Source organism: Neopsephotus bourkii, unplaced genomic scaffold, assembly GCF_033783945.1.
Source record: "Neopsephotus bourkii isolate Nb327-2 ecotype Australia unplaced genomic scaffold, CSIRO-AGI_Nbou_v1 NB_1542, whole genome shotgun sequence".
Taxonomy (NCBI): domain Eukaryota; kingdom Metazoa; phylum Chordata; class Aves; order Psittaciformes; family Psittacidae; genus Neopsephotus; species Neopsephotus bourkii.
Window position 1 is genome coordinate 6,928,864 of NW_026902018.1, and position 20,415 is coordinate 6,949,278.

The window sequence follows — 20,415 nt, forward strand, 5'->3', positions numbered from 1 at the left end:
CTATATGTATTTGCTACTCAGCAGAGAGAGAAGAAAGGCTCCTTCCAAGTGCCAGTTAAACCACTTGATTCAAACTCATAGACTGAATCAACCTCCAGGGAAGTCAGTCCATCTCTATCCATTGCTTTTATTCGCAGCCAGAAGTGGTTGCCTTTTCTAACTAAGCCATCTAACTGAAATGCCTGAAATTACTGTAGCTATCCCAACTTAAGTATCATCAGAGGTTCTACTTCCCAAAGATAGCCCGCACTTTATGAATTACATTTGAAGCCACTCCACAATTCGCTTTTCTTTGGGGAACCTTTGCAACGTTTCCTACTCTGCATACTGCCAAAAAAGATAATTACTTTTTCATTTAAAACCTGCAAAAAACAGTCTACCCAGTATCACTATATACATTCAGCTCTCATCAAGCTGTGAATCCAGTAGATGCAGATACTGTTGATTAATTAAACATTGCAATACAGTTTCTTAGCCACAGGAATAAGCCAGTAAAAGTCTGTGTGATTGCATGTCACTGTTCTGAATAGCAGTTACTTAAACTTTTATCACTACATAATGTAAATTAAATAGAGAATGTTTACTGTAATGAGAAGGTCCCATGGAGGAATTGAGCTGATACGCTTCCAACTTATGGGCAGAAATTACACTGATAGAGCAGATGAACAGGCAATTAAATTACTGGAAACAGTAGCTTTAGTTTCACTAACTTCACATTGCAACAAATGTCAATCAATCAAGAAAAGCTTTTCTTACAGCAACAAGTTAAGTTGGCATTTTTCAATACAAAACCACCATGATCTTTGCTTTTATGATAGCAGAAATAAAGCCCAGATCCTGTAAGACCCTGTAAAGGTATCTTTTCCTGGTCAGTACCCCAAATGAAGCTACTGCTCAGCATCCCAGTCAATACCACTGCAGTGGTAAAAATTCAAGATACATCCAACGAAGAATGCAGGTCTTGATATCAATCCCCTGGAAAGTCATTCTCATGGATGACTGTGCAAGGAAGCACTGATGCCTAATTCTATATTCACAAATTATTAAATTCTGAAAGAAATAAGGAAAAAAAGAAATACTTTTAGTTTACCATAATGACACAATGCTAGGACTGGCCCCAAACTGATTTACTCACTTCTACCCTCTCGCTTGCAATGTTTAAGCTGTAACTCTTCGGTAATGTATTTCAGAAGACAGTAAATGCTTCACAACTCTTAAATAAACCATAAGCAGCTAAACACTAACTGTTCTGGAGGACAAAGGCCTGTTGGCAAGGCACTAGACTTCAAGATTCCAATGGCTTATGACAGCAATAATAAAGCAAACAAAATAAATAATAAAAATGAAACTGTGAAAGATACCTTGACAGCTCCTTTTAATCTTCAACCAACTTGAGATGTCATGTAAGCACTGAAGCAGCAAAGAGATGGTATTACTTAGATAGCAAAATCTCAATTTCTCCCTGACCTGCAAACCATAATCTAATAGATCAGTGGTGCACTGGCACGTATCTGCACAGTAGCTCATGGAAACCCTTTTGCAGCTTCCAAAACAAAATGATGCAGGAAAAGCATAATTATAAATAACATCAGCTGAAGTATGCACAGAAAATTTTAACACTGCAGTCAAGGACTTTATGGAGCAATGATCCTGAACTGTCTATCAGATCTGTAGAGATAAAGCATACTGCACATAGTTCAGAAACAGAAAGGTCTTCCCAGGGCAATACAAACTGGAGAGTGAAGCAGAGAAGCACAATTCTACCCATGTGTTCTTAAGGGATCTTAGTACCCTGTAATACTGCATCAGCAGTTATCACCATTAGGCAAGTGTTGGATGAAAATTACTTTCTTGGACTACTCAGCCTCAAATCTGTCAACTAAATACTACAATTCTCCTCTTTCTAAATGTTCTGTATTCAAAAATCACTCAACTTGACTCATGGTAATTAATAACAGCTGATGACAGAGGATTAAGACTTGCAAAATCAGACCAAGAGAGTCTTCACAAAGAAGTACTTGGAGAGATGCAGAACTGCACATACACAGGCTCACAGGTTCTTTCCTCAGTGTATTACTGCTAATAAACATTTCCTGTCTTGTACAAAAAAGTCCACTCATGAGAAAATGCAGTTTTAGATACATACAGAAGTACCCTCTGATTTTGTTTTTCTAGGTTAATTCCTCCGAGGGCCTGATATTGAAAGATATGATGAAGCTGATCCCTTGGTTCATTGCAGCCAACCTCTCTGAATCAACTTTAGATGGCTCTTATTTGAAACAGTGACATTTCCATCGATTTTATCTAGATTAGACAGCAAAAATATAATTGCATAGGAAAATATGAGGGTATAAACACTTTCACAGAATTTGATATAGTAATCAGTTAAAGATAAATATCAGGCGTATAATAGTGCCTTGCTTAGTTAACATGCATTATTTTCAGAGAGAAGCCATTTGTTTCAGTAGTGGTATGCTCCCAGTAATGACAGCTATGAATCTATTCAGTCATGTTCTTTGTCGTGACTAGATATGAGCTTCATTAACTAAATTGAAGTATTCTCTAAAAGAGATTAAAATATTTTAGAATGCCACGCACTCTCCCGGGTCTCTTGTACATTTTTTATCCCCAAGATGTTCCAAGAAAGATATGTATTTTGGTAGAACAAAATGTCAAACTATCCTGCAACACAGTGGTAATCAATGAGCCTCATCAGGATTCTAAAATGATACTGTTTGATGTAGTGTGTATAAACTAATGATGAATAATAGATGCTGTCCACCTACTACTAAATCATTAGCCATTTACACACCAAAAATGCTACTACTTGAAAATGTGACTGCCAGAGGGTTGACTGTCAGCCTTTCAAATGACTGGATACTATCAAATTAAGCTGCCTTTCCTTAAAAGGTTGCAGAAAAGCAGACATGGAAAAAGAATAAGATTCACTAGAATTAGTTATTTCTCTTACATGCCATTTAAAATGAATGTAACCTAAGATAATGCAGAAAATCTAGACCTCCAGAAACTCAGCATATAGAACCAGAAGCAGCTTTACAGCTTACTCTGGACTGTCTGTGAAATGCAAGGGTAAGAGCAAAAAGGACAAACAAAAGCCTTGCACCACAGTTTTTCAGGTTTGGCTTTGTTCACATAGGCTAACTGAGGGAAATAAAAACCATTTCATTATGTGAGACAGTTGCTACTTTTTCAGCTGTCGAGGTGTCTATCCTTGCTTCAGCACATATGTATACCACATCCTACCTGGAATTTAAGATAATGCTCCACAGTCTCCTTGTTCTTGTTGTAATGCTTAAATCCATGGTATTGCTAACGGTCTTTTCTGCCAAGTTATATGTATACTCTAAATGTTTTGCATTATGGAAAGAGCACTTTCTAAAGCTGTGTGGATTTTAATCTTAACAGAAACCTCAGTGGTAACTCCCAGGTGACTCACATGAAGTCTCAACAAGGCACTGCATGCAACATGTCCGATACATGCTTTTCCTATCCATATTGGTATAATCCTAGAGTTGGCCTTTTTTCCTCCCCCTTCTTCTGTAGGGACAGGCAATAAAGTAAAAAAAAAAAAACAACCTGACCTAACCTTTCTGCTTTGAAGATTACCACGATGGCTATTTGGAATACAATGCACTCACATTAGACAACCCTGGTTGAACTGTAAAGACGTAAATAAACTACATGTAATCTCACACTTAGCTGCTACAGCATTTGTTTACAGTGTTTGTGTCAATGATTTATACTCACACAATAAAATATTAAGGGCAACAAATTATAAACCTGGTAGAACACGATTTCTCACAGGTTTTCCTCACAGCCTATCAATTCTGACACTAACCAAAATCCACCAAAAGCACTGCAGAAATAATGCACTGCATTACATAAAATCAAACACAGAAGCTTAGTTTTATATAACTGTAATATGCATGCAGATGGTCTTCAGGATATCTTCTCTAAACTGCATTCTGTATCAAATTTAAAGTATAAGCAAAATTTTGCCATGTCTAGTACACTGCCTTAATATAATGGGAATCTCCCTCTATTTGTAACTCTTACCAGTTCTTCCAATATTAAGGAACTGCTGAGACTGAAATTTAATGCAAAGATTCTGAATGAAAAATGAAAAAATCAAAGGGAACTATTTTTCATCTATTCTAGCTAAATAGTAGGTTACATTTATTGTTACATTACTTGGAATTCAGTTTATGTTGACATAAAAATAAAATTCAGCAAAGCCAACTCCATAAAGATCACTAATGTCAAATAAAATACATTCCATGCATCTCTGAACAATGTATGAGGATAAACTATGCAGTCAAACTATTGTTCTTCTAAACCCTGCCCTCCTGATAGATTCCTTTAGCCAAGCAATGGGATGATAAACCCATTTGCCTAATGGAGCATATAATTTAAATATTCAGACAAGCATTTACAGAGATGTTGCTTAAAATAAATTTAACAGCCATCCATCCAAATATCTCACATGATGAGGATCATAGCTCAAAACTTATATTTTTCTGTACAAACTCCAAAGTATCTAGCCCTTTCAGTTACTTTATTCCCCATCTATATCCTGTGTTACTTTATTATAATCAGTCTTTTTCCACAGCAGAGTTAAGATGAAGCTGCATTTTTTCTTTTGCAGTACATTAACAACATTCCTAAAGCCACTAAAATTCCAGTTTTTACTACTGCACCATGCAGTCCTGCACAGATTTGTAAACAAAATATGTTTAAATTCATGGAACCTTAAAGGGTTAATGCACTTAACACAGACTGCAGCACTTCATCCTCAAGAAGATACAATCAGCCAATGTCAATATTATGTCATTTAGAATAATGATTTTTACTATAAAGGGTTCCCATTAATACAAACCAGCATTTTTTCCCTCCCAAACTTGTATCTAGAGTTTAAGATACTATTAGTATAAAAACAGGTCTTCACTAGATATAAAAAAATGCTTAGTTTATTTTTTTAACATGTTAATGATCACATTTTGTATTGTGACCTACCTAAGGCATCACAGTAAACTGTGAAAAGCAAAGTGCATGTTGTAAGAATCCCCCCTTCCACATATATAAACAAGAGTCTACATTAGAAAAAACGAGAGAAAGGGAAAGGACAGTCTTTACTATTTGCATGCTGTAAGTCAACATTTGCAAGAGTTGATCAAGTTTTGCAAACATTAGACTTGAATCATACCAGCGATACTGCGGGGAAAACTAGAACAATAATGAAAAATAAAACCGACCTTCTGCTTTTAAGTCTGTAATGGATTTCACGTTTGTGAAGAAATTGGTTAGTTTTCTTTAGTCTTGGCTACTAAGAGACTCATCTCCTATGCATGCCACAAATAACCTTAGCAAAGACTTCCCTCCATGACAAGAGCTGCCCATCATATTGCAGGGTTAACACAATGCTGGTTTGTTTAGGGGTTACTTGTGCTTGGCTTCAGCACGCAGTTTTAGCCATTCGTATACATCAACTCCTTGTTGTGTATCTCACAATAAAGTGATGAACGCTGTTAAACCTTAACCAGCAGTCTTTAGCAGACAAAGGCGGCTAGCCTGCAATCGTGATGCAAAATCATCCCGAACGTACTACACCCTGCAGGAACCTCTCACAGAAAATAGCCCAGCAACCTCATTCATTCCTCCCAACCCAATGACTGCTCACCATCTCCTCCGTCTTGTCTTATTTCCCTGTCCTCAGCTTATTTTCCTTGCTTCTGCCGGCTTCAAGGAGGTGAGTGCTCCAGAAAAAAGACGAGGGGACCCCCAACACCAACTCTTCAATAAAACACTCGGCAGCCGCTGGGCAGCACATCAACTGCAGCCCCTTGTCCTCCGCTCTCGCGTCCAGTTCCCGGCAGCAGAAGCCCCACCACGGAGCTCCCAACCCGCCACTCACTACCCCCGCTCCGACACAGCCCGGCGGGTGCCCAGCTCCCGCGGAAGGCGCGTCCGTCCCTCCGCGCCTCCTCCCGGGAGAGCGCCCCGGCAGTCTCAGCCTCTCGCCACCGCCTCCCTACCCACTGAAGCAACGTAGTAGACTAAGTCGGACTGATTTTCCCCTCCCACCTCTACATTCCTAGTTACAAAGGGTATCCAAGACCATCTTTATCCAGCCGGGAGGGAGGAGAGAAGCAATCATTAACCCTTTTCTCGCATTTACCTTCACTACTGCTATCTCCGGCTGCGCTTTTAGCGCACGCAGGGGGAGCTCTCCTCTCTCCAAAACACGCGGACCCTCTGCTGCCGGATCCCGCCCCGCACCCAGCCTGGCCGCTCACCGCCCCCGCGGGAGCGCAGTCCTCCCGGCGGCCCTCAACGCCGCTCTAAATAAAGGTCCAAGTGTAACGCGGAACCTTGCGAGCCCTCCCGGAATTACTGCTCGGTGAAGCGTCCCTCAGGCCCGGCCCGCCGAGAGAGGGGAACGCGTTTCCCGGTCGGACCATGTCGGTCCCGTCTTTCCAACTCTTTTTTTTTTACGTGGGGGTTATCATTCCTCAACACTCACATCTTGGGGACAAGGCCCAGCGGGAGGCGTGCGCACCATGGAGCGCCCCGTGCCCTCACCACAGCCCAGGCAACTGCGGGCTCACCGAACCCACCGCCCACTGCCTCGCGCTCCCCGTCTGCGGCCAGCACGCAATCAAGCGCGCTGCTCGCACGCCACGAATTTTCCTATTGGGTAGTCCGTCTGCGATCGCGCCCAGCAACCAAGCCCTCATTGGTTCAATACAGGCCCGCTCCGCGCCGCATTGGCCGGCCAGACTGCCCGTCCGTGCGGGGCGGTGGAGCGAAGGGCGGGAGCGGGCGAAGGAGCCGGTGCAGCCCGGGGAGAAGCGCTCCCGGAGCGACAGTGGGGCTAGGGCAGCCCAGACAGGCACTGCCGCCCGCCGGAGCCGCGCAGTGCCGCTGTGCAGTCGGCAGGAGGAGAAGGGGCTGTGCTGTCACCTCAGCGGCTGGGTGCACTGACCGGCCTGCAGCACTGAGGCGTGCAGAACAGCCAGAGGTCTGTCTGTTCTTGCGATGCTAAATGGTACTTTTCATTGCCGTGGACCGGGAGATTCCGGGCCCAGCTGATGTCTGAACCGAGTGCTGAGATAGGTGCAGTGCAGCCAGGCAACACTGGCACCCGAGCCCTACGAATTTGTCTAACTTGACCTTTTCACCATTTGCGGTGGTCTGTGCACTGTAATGGAGTCATCGCTCAGCCTCCTGAGCTACCTGCACCCCTATTTTGTATCTTATTTATCCCCTTCATTATTTTTATGTTTCTCCTTGAAAATATTTCTAGTGTTTCTCCACTCATCCCGAATCGTGCGTGCCAGAAGTGGTGCAGTGTCACCAGCGCTGTGGACAAAGGCAGAACCACTCCCCTCTCTCCCCCATCTATTCTACATTTTATATGTTAGAGGATTACATTAGTCACGTTTAGCACGGTATTGCCCTGAGAGGTCATGCTGAAACATTTATATATAGTAACAGCTAAATCATTTTCAGAAGTACTGTTGGCCAAGCTAGCCCTATCCCTGCAATCTTTATTTCCAGATGTGTTTGTTCACATTTTCTGACATTAAAAATGCCTTTTTTTTTTTTTTTTTACCAGGGCAACTTAATTGGGCACATCAAATGCTGCTGTAACTAACTAGTCAGTCATGTGAATTGTCCACTTGTCTACGAAGCTGCAGATTTTACCAGTAAAGATCTTACATCGTCTAGACAACTGATAGAGACAGGATCAGAGCAAGAACTGATCTCTAGTACGCAGGTCACTGGTGTCCCTCCCCTCTTCAGCAACCACTTTTTGAGAGCTCTCAGGAAAAAGGTAATTAATCCAGTTAAGGTGTGGTTTATGCATTACAAACAACATGCATTCCAGCACTTAAAAGATAGAACAAAGGTTTTAAACAAATAACAGGACTATTTTTGCTTTTGAGACTAACTCAGGACAATTCTACAAGCTTTTCACTAAACTTCTGCTTGTTATCTCCAACAGATGTTGTGCTCTGGCAGGCAGTACCACTCTCTTCATTAAAGGCACTAGAAGTGGGTACAGAATCACTGCCTACTTGGCATCAGCCTATTAGAGTTTGACAAACAAAGGGAGCTATACACAGATCTCCTAGGACAGGGTCTGAAAGGACAACAGTGACTGAGCTGTTTTAGGCAGAACAAAAGTAGACACAAGAAATAGAAGAGTCTGAATGGCTACCAAATCCATTATTCACAAATACTTCCAATGGGCTGAGTTTTGTCAAGCTTCCTAAAAAAAAAGTTTAAATTATTCTGAAATTATTGTAACTCTCCAGATGTATTAAAAAAAAAAAAAAAAAGACAAAACCACCAAACGCCAATGCAAACAAATAAAAAAGTAAAAACTAACACCATTAAGTTTTAAGCCTATGGACAGTTTCCTTTTCTTCTCCCCATGAATGTAACTCCTACTAAGGTATGAACGTATGCAGACCTATCATCTGAATATTTTTAATGGGTATCAAGCATAGAAGCTAAGTAATTTTTGGTCACAGTGATGAGTCTATACTTTGAGAAACGGAGTGACACCAAAGGACATTAAATTATATTTAATGTGCACGCATTTTACCAATTTTAATGTAATGGGGGTTTAAAAATTTGTATGATTTTGTCTACGTATAGGTTCATAGAATCGCTTAGGTTCGAAAAGACTTCATTGAGTCCAGCTGTTAACCCAGCACTGCCAAGTCCATCACTAAACCATGTCCCTAAGTGCCACATGTACACGTCTTTTAAATACATCCAGGGATGGATATCTACCACTTCCCCAGGCAGCCTGTTCTAGTGCTTGACAATCCTTTTGACGAAAAATTTTTTGTTATATCCAATATAAACCTCTCCTGGCACAACTTAGTGCCATTTGCTCTCATCCAATTGCTTGTTACTGTTTTAAATAACTCTGTACCTGAAAACATAAACATATTTTAGGTTTATTTGTATAAAGGTTGATATATGTATGTAATAACAGCAATCTATTATTGTGTTTCAAAAGCAACAGTACAAAGAATGATGATAATACACTTACCCAGCAATTTTCATCAGTAGATCTCAGAAGACCTTGCGAAGGTCAATGCTACAAGCCCATTGCTGATGTTGGAGAAAATATTGAGATGAACTTGATCAATGTCAGATGCCAGGCCAGTTATAAAGCTAACAACGGACACCGGGTTTTCTGCATGCAGGATGAAAGGTTTAGACTCCCATGTCACATTACATGCTCATATATGTCTAGGAGTTCTTTTCCTTAAGTGTTCCGTATATTGTGTGTATTGAGTGTTAGAATTTAGAAGAGCAATCAAAGATTTTCTGGTCTTCCCTTATAGGCTTCAGCATTAAGCATTGTTAATTGACAGGCTCCACTGAAGTCCTCTATTGGCACCTGTGAAAAAAGTCAGAAATAAAGTTTGAAATCTTGCTTTAAATAGCCACAGGTAAGTTCATATTTCACCATGAAAGGACATAAAGGCGGCACAGATCCAATCCCAGCCTACATCTGCTGATCTAAGTACAATTACTAAATATTTAATTCTGGTCATGGTGTGCTTAGTAACTGAGAGCAAATTGACTTTTTCAACTTGTGTTTTCCTCAATGCTCAGGAAAGCTGTCCTGGCCTGAGTTCATGCCACTGTAAGCTCAGGGCTCAGTGACTCTGGCTTTTCTGGAAGTGGAGGCTCTCCTGAAGGTAACACACATCCCACACAGTGACCTGATTCTAGAAGTACGTAGCTACACCCGAACTCACTGTCAACAACGCAGTCATAACTGTATCAGCCCTCAGAGGTATGAGCCTTTTGAAGCTCAGACCAGGCCTTTGATGTTATTATTTCATACCTTGAAACAAAATACACTGGAAACAGGCTGAGGCAGCTGAGATGCAGCTCATGTACTATCCAATACCAGGGTCTTATTCAATCCACTGTTACGGATCCAATCCACTGGACTGACATGTAACGGCTGTGTCGCAGGTGACGTGCCTCCAGCAGCCGGTACCGCCTCTGGTAACACCGCAGGGTCAGCTCTCCTCACGGCGTGCCGGCAGCGCCTCAGGTACAGGCGCGGAGCGGGAAGCCACGACCCCTCATGGCGCCCCGCCCAGTGGGGGAAATGGAAAGGGCGGTGCTCACCGGGCACCTGTGTGAAGACAGCCAATAGCAGCTTCGGGAGGAGAGGCGGGAGATCCGCCCCCCAATAGAGCGCCAAGGGCGGGGCGAGGCGCCCGAAGCCAATAGGGGCGGGCGTTGTTTTGAACCCCTCCCGGAAGCGGTGGGGATGTGTTGGTGTCCGCCGTGTGCGCTAGGTGAGTGTGGCTGTTCTGTCTGAGGGGGCGCGGGGCTGGACGGCTATGGCGGAGACACTTCGGGTGCGGGCCCCGGAACACCCTGGGGTCGCTTCATGAGAAGGGAGAACCCGAGCTCGCGGCGCGGCCTGGCGGGGAGCGAAGGGGCTCATGAGAGATTGTGCTGCCTGCCCGCCCCGCGCTACGGCGGCGGTGGCCCCTTCCCCTCACAGCCCGTGGCGCGAAGGAGGACTCTGCACCGAACACCTTTATTTCGGGGAGCTTTTGTCCTAAATTTATCCAGTAACATCTCTTAGAGCACGTTGAAGTGCCACGCAAAGCTTGTTTCCTTGTGGTTATGTGATGGCATTTTGGTTTTGTGCTGGTGGTGCGTAGTTGGAGCTTGCCATATAAAAGTATCTGATGAAGTAATCGTTTTAACGTATGGTGACCCTTTGATGCCAGTTTGGCAATAAAAGCCACACAAAGGTACTGAAAACTACTGATGTTTCAGTTTGTAGGTATAGAAAACACTGGGGGGGGCCCCCCCCCCGAGAGACCTATTTTGTGATTGTACGAGGTAAACAGGGCACAGTCTGCTCCGAGGTACTTGATTACAAGCTCTCTCTCCACTGTGTATCGTGCTGGTTTAAGAAGTGAAAATGTTACATATACTCGACTTTTGGGGGGTTGTTTGTTGGTGTTTTTTTTTTTTTCAGTTAAATTCAGTAACTTCTTGAGGGGGGTTGAGTTGTTTTCAGACTTCCTACAGTTCTTAGAAATGTGTTGCAGTCTTAACTGCATTTATCCTGGCTGTGGTAGTGGTTCAAGTATCTCAGCTCCAGCTGAAGCCAACTTACTGTTGATTTTAGTTATAAATATTCAGTTAATATTGTAAATTAAGTGGCTAAAGAGCGGGCTAGTATTTTTCTCTGTAATAGTTTTGGTGTGCTTGGCAATGCTTCAGTTATGTGTTTCTCTTTGTTAGCTACTTACTCTTGTTCCAGATTCAGTAATATCTGCCATCATAGCAGCTATCTACTTGAAAATGGAAACAAGCAGACATAAACCACTCCTGCAGTAAAGTTGGTAGGCTTATACACTAGTGTTGCTCTTGTGAGAGCAACACCTGCTCAATTCTGATAGCAAGCAGCCAAATTACTGTTATCATAGAATCTTTCAGGTTGGAAGGGACCTCTGGAGATCATCCAGTCCAACCCTCTGCTAAGGCAGGGCCAGCTAGAGCAGGTTTGGGTGGCAGGTATCCACGTGGGTTTTGAACGTCTCCAGAGAGGGAGACTCCACAACCTCCCTGGGCAGCCTGTTCCAGTGCTCTCCCACCCTTGAATTGTAGCTCTTCCTCACATTGAGGCAAAATTGGTGTTTTAGTTTATGGCCATTGGCCCTTGTCCTGTTGCTGCGCACCACTGAAGAGTCTGGCCCCATCATCGTAGTGCCTGCCTTTGAGATATTTTATATGCATTATTGAGATCCCCTCTCAGTCTTCTCTTTTCTAGACTAAACAGACCCAGCTTTTGCAATCTCTCCTCATAAAAGAGATGCTCTAAAACCCTGACCATATTTGTGGCCCTAAGGATGCATTGTGGGCATTCTTATTTTTAAAGAGCACATAAAAATTACAATTAAATAAATAAGTAACAGCAGAACTAACAAAACTGTTGTCCTTGCCCTGTGTCTCCCAGAAGGGTTCTTTGAACTCAACGCAGTAAGTTTTGAAGCTTTTCTCATATTGAGGTGTTCCTTTTTTATCCTCTTCTTTTGAAGAAATGACTGGTGTTTTCTCAAGTGAGGATATTTGCAAGACTTCCTTCATTTACTTAACTGCTGTGAATTTTTGTTTGTGTATTTTTTCTTTTTGGTCCCTTCCTTCCCCCAAGTTTGTAGGATGTCTGTCACGCTATGGCTCCTCTAAGTTTTATTCAGGGTAGGGAGTAAACTCAGAGTTACTGTAGATGCAGTAGAAAAAGTGGAAATAAAATCTGGTTTACAAAAGTGATGATTGCAGCCCTCATGTCACAGGAAGTTAAGCTTAAGAATACGAGACCAGCTGTACTGGGTCAGGTCAAAGGTTCATATAGACTGGTATTTTTTCTCTGTGAGAGTATAGAAGAGTATCTCTAGGGAAGAGCATAAGAACAGAGCAAGTATAAATGATTCTTTCAGTAGTATTTCCTCCAGCTACTTGTAGCATAGACTTTCTATGAAAAAGAAATGGAAAATGGAGTTTCTTGCACCAGAAAAGGGTTCCTAGCTGATTTCTTGCTGAAGAAAACCTAAAAAATTGGGAATGCTAAAAATAACAGGCTTTGCCTGAAAGGAGGAAGAAGTCTAGCAAAAGGCTCAGGGTCTGTGGATCTGTGGCAGAGGAGAAGCTAGAGCTCTTGAAAAACTGGAGGAAAGGCTGTTCTGCTCATCCTTTGCAAATGTTTTTAAAGTATGGTGTTGTGAAAGTTGATGTTTACCAGCCTTCATTTCTCCTGGGAGCTGTATAGTGGACATAATCTTGTAAGAAGCCAGAGAGGAATTAAGGAGCTGAAAACAAAATTAATTCATTGTACTTGGGAATGGCATGAGCCTTGCATTTTATTTTTTGTGTTTTCAGAAGTTCTCTGTCTCTTGCGATGAAGAATGGGTCTTCCTTTTGGCAGGCTTGCAAACTGTATGTTAGTTATAAATTGTCTTTATATGGAGCAGCCTGAAAGGCATTAGATTATGGATCCATCTATTGCATCTCATCTGTATCTTTAATGATGAGTAACATTACACAGGAGCATATGCTACCCAAGGGAAGTGCAAAACCAGACCAGTAGAATGTTTTGAAAATGCACCTGTGAAGCACTTTTCTGCGTGGGGGGAGAAAGTAGTTTACTTCTAAATACTAGTCAAGCGTCTCTTATTTTCCATGATTTTAAGGTTCAGCACAAAAAATCCCTCATTCCACTGCTGAAAGAAAATGCATCCAATTTCATTCTTTTATGGGCATTTGGGGAGTCTAATGCTCAATTTCCTTTGGACAAATTCAAAAGAAGCTTAAAAATAGTTTTAGACTCTGCTGATCACAAGTTATTGTTGTGATACATAAAACCATCAGAATTCTGTGACTAATGATCTTTAGCTGTCTCTTAGACTGCACCTAAACAACAGTTTTGGATCAGTTGAGAAGCAATTGAGATCACTGTGGTAACTGACAGATGTTATTTATGATGCCTCATTTGTGAAAACAAAATACATAACAAATGGCTTCATTTTTCAAAGGCTGCTACTGGGAGTTCTTAAGGGTAAAATGGTTTTATGCCAAATTGTGAACTGATTGCTTCTAATCAACCAAATGATGGTAGAACCCTATGAAAAGAACATACACAATCTATCATGTTTTAGCCTCTTGATAGGCCTTCTAAACGCTACCTTATGCTGGCATGTATCCACACAAGCTTTTAACAGATCCTTAAAACAAGTGAAACAACCCACTGTACTGTCTAACAGAGCACAGTAGCACAGAATAAGAGTGTTAGTTACTTTAATGTCACTTACAAATCAGCAATGCCATTTGGAGCAGAACATTTAATTACAAGATGTTTGTAATTCTTGTCAAGACGGTTTGTGTGTATCAGATGTAAGTTAGACAGCAAGCTAGAAGCATTACAGAAATGGGAAATTGTTGCTATCATGTCATCGTTGATAAGTGTTGTCTTATTGACTAGGAATAATCAAACTAGATTTTGCAAAAACTCACTATCCAGAGAGCAGTAAGTCTTCATTGTCTACACCTTAAAGGGGATTCCCCCTAAGCATACACTGCAAATTTTGTCATGTTGCAGTGTGCATATTCTGGCTTGTATTGGCTTCAGAAAAGAAAACCAGAAGGCATGTGTTCTGCCACAACTTAGCCTTTTTTTATTTGATTTTTCCTTTTTTTTTTTTTTTCCACGTTAAGTTGCCTCCTGTGTCTCTTGGGATACTTCTGAGATATTTTCTGCTGAACTGGAGCTAGAAAGTCAGCTTTTGATCAAGCTTTAGACTTGTAGGATTGAGTTGCAAGTGTGTAAGCCAGTGCTGACCTAATCTGTTTCATCTTCTCTTCTTGATCTGCAGAGACTCCAGCTGAATGATGAGGGAGCTGAGTTGAGCACATCTGCTTTGCGCAGTGTGCTTGTCTCATACCCTAGTTGCAGCACCCTCTTATGTGAATATGAGCTTGAAAGAATTACACCTGTATAAAGACTTTTTATTGAAATGTTTATTCACTTATCATGTCTATAACAGCCTCTTTTCATTTGTTTCCTTTTTAATGTTTAATCGTCTTAAGTTTCAGAATACCTAAATTTGAGTATGACTTCTGATAAGTTTTTATTTAAGAACTTCAAGGCTAACATCCAGCCCTGGGTATAAAAACACAACATGTCTAGCAAATGTAATGTCAGCTTTGATTGAAGAAGGTACCAAAATACATAGGTTGTCTCCTTTGCCAATGAAGTATTGCTGCTATTTTAAGGAGTAGCTCTGGTTTAGGTTGCTTAAACACTTCTGTCTTGAATGAGAAAAACCCCAATATTGGACTGTTTAGAGAAGACCCATAAACATGCTTGTTTTGAGGCTGGCAGGTGAAGTCCAAGATACATAGTACTGTTTTTGATATTTGTAGTTCCTAAGAGCACAACTTCAATGTAATGACATCAAGCAGGGTTACTGGAGTGACAAAAATACACTTCTGTCAAAGCGGTGTAACTTAATAACAATGCATATGGATTCTAGAAAGGCATCTAAGTATTGAAAATATTTGTATGTCTTAATAATTGAGGCAAGTATTGCCAACTTACTCTCCTGCCAAAAGATTTTTTTCCAGGCTGCAGTTTTCTGACTGGCAGTTTTTATGTGAGCTTTATGCTGACCAGTAACTTTGCACAAATAGCTGGACTGAACTTATTACTTGAAGGGAACTTGATAAATGAGCTAATGGAGCCTGAAATCCGTTCATTAAAGTAGTAGTCTTATGAGTGATTAATTGGCAACAGTATTTTTTATTAAGTAATCCATTTAATTTTCTGGCAGAACACCTAATGAATACTGGGAGTCCTGTCTCCTCAGTCAGCAAGTGTAGTCAGTGGTGGTTGCCCATTGAAATGTTGTTTTATATCTCTGCTTTTACTACATGTACTTCTTTGCACTTTGTCAAACAAACCCTAAAATTTTAAGGATTACCCACCACATTCATGCTGATGCTGCAAACTGATGCCTCTCAACTGTAGATTTGAAGGGGGATCTTTTCTGAGCTGAGAGTGTTTTTTCTGAAATAGTCTGACACGACTCACACTGAGGAAAAGGTGAAAAGAATGAAGCTATATTTCTGTCTTTGTGAAAGCAGGACCAGTGAACAACAGTGTACGGTGTTCTTGTGGTGTAATTCTTGCTCCATGAATGGCTCTATTAATGCATTTTATTTAATGTATTTTATGGTCATAAGGTCATTTCTGAAGGACAGATGGTAACATATCCATGATAGTAGAAGTTGTTGCCCTTTACCTTCCAAAGGACATGCAAATTTGTAATTATAATGGATCTACTTATTAACACAAATTGTAAGTCACTGTCTTATTTTTACGAGTTCCTCAACAAGTAGACAAGAAATCACTCAATCTAAATTTTTTTTTTCTTGCATGTCTTGCAGACAAATAAAACCACTTTGAGATCACCCAGCTTTTATTTTAGCAAACAATATGTCCATTTTTTTTGCTGGCTTCCAAGGAAGATTTTGCAACCCGGATAGGATCAGTGTTGTGCTTCCGCTTCTTTTGTAAAGACTTTCCCAGTACTAATTCAGATCCTTTTGGCATTGTCAATGTGTCTGTCATCAGTTAATTAAGAAAAAAAAATCATCCGCATAAATGCTGCACTTGTATCTCTGGTTTTGCTAATAAGATCTGTAGTGTAGATCATCCATTTCCTGATATCCCTTAAGGTAAATTATGTGGTAATTATGGAGCAGGAGAGACACTTCTTACATATGTGAAAGTATGGTTAAAAATTTTACTTTTGTACACAAGTTTCTTCAGTCACTGGCATGCTCAGATGACCTTAGAGTTGCGGTGTTGAATTCTGCCTGTCCTCCCCCCTTGAAAGCTCTTGCATGGAAAAAGCTCTTAGCAGTAAAACAGTTATGTGTGGTTTGTTGGTAGCATTCTGATGATTGTTTTAGCAGCCACAAGAAGTAAAAGATCAGGCTTCATTTATATTGCCAGAAAAAAAATTCATTTGGGCAACACAAAATATTCGAAAGCTGGTCTATGGTTTTGAAATAGAAAGAGCATTTGTCATGCCATCTGAGCATGGCCAGAATTTTAAACATACCACAAGTGCTTGAAACTATTCATCAGATGTATGCTCTGGTCCAGTATATTTTTGTTTATACCTGCTGGTAAACAATAATGCTTTCTTCTCCTGGACTTTAGTAATAGCTTGGCCTGAAGTATACTTTATTTATAGGTTTGAGAGTGTCTTTGATCAGGCTTTTTTCCAGCTTCTGCAACAGTTTGGGTCTTATTTTCTCCTTTATTCTAAAAGAAGCATTTAGTCTTACTGAAGACAGGGGAAAAAGCTAGTGGTACTTTCCTGATAATGAGCAGAAAATTACATAATAATCCTTTTTCATGTATTGGTAGCACTCTAGACTGACAGTCTTTTCCCTGGTGTTTGTTTCTTTCCTAAGAATCTGGATTAGCCAAGCATAACTTTGAGACAACTACCGTAAGAATTTTGGTAGTAAAGCATTCATTGAAATCTATTTTGGAGCTCCTGCTCTATTTATTTATTTTTATTGCATTGCAATCTTTAAGCTTCAGTCTACAAGCAAGGTTTTATTTTTTAATGTGTAGTATAATAGATAATCTTTATTTTCTTTGTAGGTTATTGCAGAATGACCCTGCATTAAGCATTTGTGGAAGAAGCAAGATTTAAACATCAGTTTTTCAATGTGCATCCTTCTGTTCAAATTTGACCCCCGACCAGTTTCAAAAAATGCATACAGGTAACAATGGTTATGGTTAAACCAGACTTGTTTCTATAATTATTTTTGAAATTTATTTTTGTAGCCAAAGTTTGAATTACAAACTCAAGTCAGTATATGTGTTCAATTATGGTTTTGTAATGTTTAACTTCATGACTTTCTCCATTGGAGTACTTGCTATATATAACCTTTTGAAAACCCTTTGTTTTTAGACTGTGTCAGAAGACTTGGGCTTTGCACTCATGGACATATCAGACATGATGGTGATCTGTAATGTCATATAGGATAGCTCCTTTAAGTATTGTAATCCAGAGTCTTAAAGTCTGGCCTTTTACTCTATCATTTAAACCAAGGGGAATCATGTGTGTTTGGGGCATCACAGCTGTAGCTGTACCCTTCTCTGTAGTAGGGTAGATATGTTTACGGCTTTCAGTTTGAAACCAACAATTTGAATTTATCCAGTTTGAATTTGGAAGTAATGGTCAGGCAGTAGAGCAGAAGTATTGCATTTATTAACCACTTTGTATTATTTTATCCTCTCTTAATTTGTGTTGGTCAATCTTGCGAGCCAAGAGACAGTAGACTATGACACACATGGTCTATCTAGCATGAGGTGTCCCTTCCCATGGCAGAGAGGTTGAAACTAGGTGATCTTAAAGTTCTTTCCAACCCAAACCATGCTATGATTCCCCCTCCTCCAAATCTGCTTGCAAGTAAAATTTTATGTTGAAATTTTATTTCAGTAAAATTAATTCAGATTTTAGGTAATTAACTAACAGTCATGTGTATGAAACATTTCGCCAAAAGCTTAAAACAAAAATAAGCATCCATGCTTCTAGGTGAGTTTTACTGGATGTGTTCATATAACACAGTGAGTTTCCCAAACTAATTAAAGTTCCTGTAATATTTTTTTCTCATTACAGTCCTCAATTTTGAAAGTTCATATCCAACATCAGTATATTTGAGTACATGTAATATCACTTAAGGCCAGTAAGAAGACTGTAGCATTCTACGGCTTTCTGTATTTATACATACTGTATAGGTTCCATGTTGCTTTGTGGGAAATAAGTATTGTCATTCATCCAGAAACTGCCAGAGTCAGTATGTGCAGCAAATCACTGTGGTTTTCGTTTACTTGTTTTTCTACCCTTTTATATTGAAAAGCAGATGCCATTCTATAGAAAGAAAGGAAATGAGAACCAAAACTCAAGTTGTCCATGGAGCACATTCCTTTCTGTATCTGTAATCTCGTTTAAAAAGTTTTTATTTATGATGTGACTGATGCTAAATTAATAAATCCATTTATTTGGTCTGACTTACTTTCTGTTGCTCGTTAGCAAAAGACAGATTCATCAGTTTGATGCCTCTTGGGAGGATCCTTTGGATGTAAACTGTAGTTGTTTGCCAAGTGAACTTTCTGCCATGATCAATATTCAGAAGTAAAACTTACAGTAGTTTGCTTGCTATAAAAAATTGCATAAAGATTGAAGTTATTGATTTACAGGAAAAAAGAATGTGTTATCAGTGGCAAAACAGGAGAATACTTTTGAGATGTTTTGGTTCAAATTTGGGAATATTTAACTATATTTAACATTCTCAGTACCCTCTAAGTTATGTCTTGCTCTATACCTCAGAGGCAAATTACTCTGAGCCATCTGTTTTGGTGGTAAGTGCCAGGCCATAGTGTTCTTGGTGTCTGATTTTAGCATCAGATGCATAAGTTTAGTTCACTTTTTTTTCATTAATACACCATAACTAAATCTTCCTGCTTTTATTTATTCAAAAGTTCTTTCTTAAATTGTTCCTAAGTTTTTTTCACCCTCACCTCTGCTTTCTGAAGGACATTGGTTTGAATATCAGTTTGGAATAACACCCAGCTTTCCTAATTCTGTGAACAATATTACAGCCATTAGACCAATTTAGACCTGTTTATAATAGTCTCTTGCTAAGTATAATTTTTCCTGACAACTCGTGTGTGTTGTATTATTCTATAGCTCTGTTTATTTCACTGTGAGGTCCTGGCACAGTTTTCCCAAACAAAAGGGCATTCTTATACCTGCAGGCATACCAATTTGTCTGTTCACATTAAAACAGGCATCTACAACTCCTTTTCTTGCTTTCTTCTTCTTTGCATCTCTAACTAAAAGAAAGTGTCTAAAATAGACATTAAAAGTTTAAAAGACAAACTGCATATCAATTGTCATTTTCTTGTAGCCAGTAAACTTTCTTGAGCTAAGACATGATCTCCATAGCACTTAAGAGAATTTTCCATCCAGGTAGACTTTGAGTTCTAGAACAGTACATTGGCCAATTTCCATAAGCACCTAATTAAGCAAAAAGCTCAGAGTTCACCTTTGTGATACGCTAATGAATCTGTTTTCCTGTACCCTTGCAACCTGCTCCTTTTTCCTCTGTCTTCTCTGTACAGGCCTATTTGTAGTAAAGTTTAGTGCGGTGTAACAGGCACTTTATTGTAGTCTGTTATTATTGTCAAAGGTAACAAGCTGCCTTTACATCTTTGTGAACTACACTGTGTGTGCCTTACAAATAAATACATATTTCAAGCTTCAAAGCTATAATCAGAGTCTCTTTTATGGAGCTGAATTACATTGTAGGAAATTGCTTTAATGGAATGCTTTTTTATGTTTTCATCTCTGCCTCAACATTAAAATAAATCTTAATACGTAAATCCTGATACAGTTGCATTATTTTAGTTATAAAAATAGCTCAATAGGCTTTTTGCAATTTATTAGAAGATGAGGGTCACTTAATATTGCTCTCTTACAGCGTGATTATGTTTCATAGAAGACAAAATGAAGCTATTTTGATTATAGCTGTCCTGTATATGAGCTTTGTGCTAAACTTAGGAGTCTGTGTATTAAACTTGAGATGTAGACTATTCAGTCACATCAGAAAAACTTTGCTTATTTTTGGTATTTAGATAGTATAAACCAACTGTGGTTTTCTGTTGAGAATGTTTGAAGGCAAAATGTAATTGGAGCCTCAGGAAATGCGAAATGTACTTCAACCAAGCTAGTCTTTAACAGTAGATGT

At 40.0% G+C, this 20,415-nt stretch overlaps 3 protein-coding genes across 11 annotated transcripts in view; 2 read left to right on the forward strand and 1 right to left on the reverse strand.

Annotated features, from left to right (window-relative positions):
• ARVCF (ARVCF delta catenin family member) overlaps positions 1–9,990 on the reverse strand; it is a 277,932-nt gene extending 267,942 nt beyond the window's left edge. For 3 of the 7 annotated variants that reach the window (XM_061370845.1, XM_061370841.1, XM_061370839.1), the window contains exons 1-2: positions 9,896–9,990; positions 9,089–9,442 (exon numbers count right to left, since the gene is read on the reverse strand). The gene's annotated coding sequence lies outside the window, so the exon portion shown is untranslated. Of the gene's footprint in view, positions 1–5,698; positions 6,327–9,088; positions 9,443–9,895 lie in introns of those variants that run through there. The other 4 variants (XM_061370840.1, XM_061370842.1, XM_061370843.1 and 1 more) reach the window with 4 other exon arrangements.
• A 27-nt stretch (positions 9,991–10,017) lies between these two features.
• RANBP1 (RAN binding protein 1) overlaps positions 10,018–20,415 on the forward strand; it is an 82,964-nt gene continuing 72,566 nt past the window's right edge. Inside the window, exon 1 of the mRNA XM_061370875.1 lies at positions 10,018–10,022. The gene's annotated coding sequence lies outside the window, so the exon portion shown is untranslated. The remainder of the gene's footprint in view (positions 10,023–20,415) is intronic.
• TANGO2 (transport and golgi organization 2 homolog) overlaps positions 10,299–20,415 on the forward strand; it is a 36,179-nt gene continuing 26,062 nt past the window's right edge. For 2 of the 3 annotated variants that reach the window (XM_061370837.1, XM_061370838.1), the window contains exon 1: positions 17,261–17,382. In XM_061370837.1, the coding sequence (XP_061226821.1) occupies positions 17,327–17,382 (56 nt within the window). In that variant the 5' untranslated portion in view covers positions 17,261–17,326. Of the gene's footprint in view, positions 10,362–17,260; positions 17,383–20,415 lie in introns of those variants that run through there. The other variant, XM_061370836.1, reaches the window with a different exon arrangement.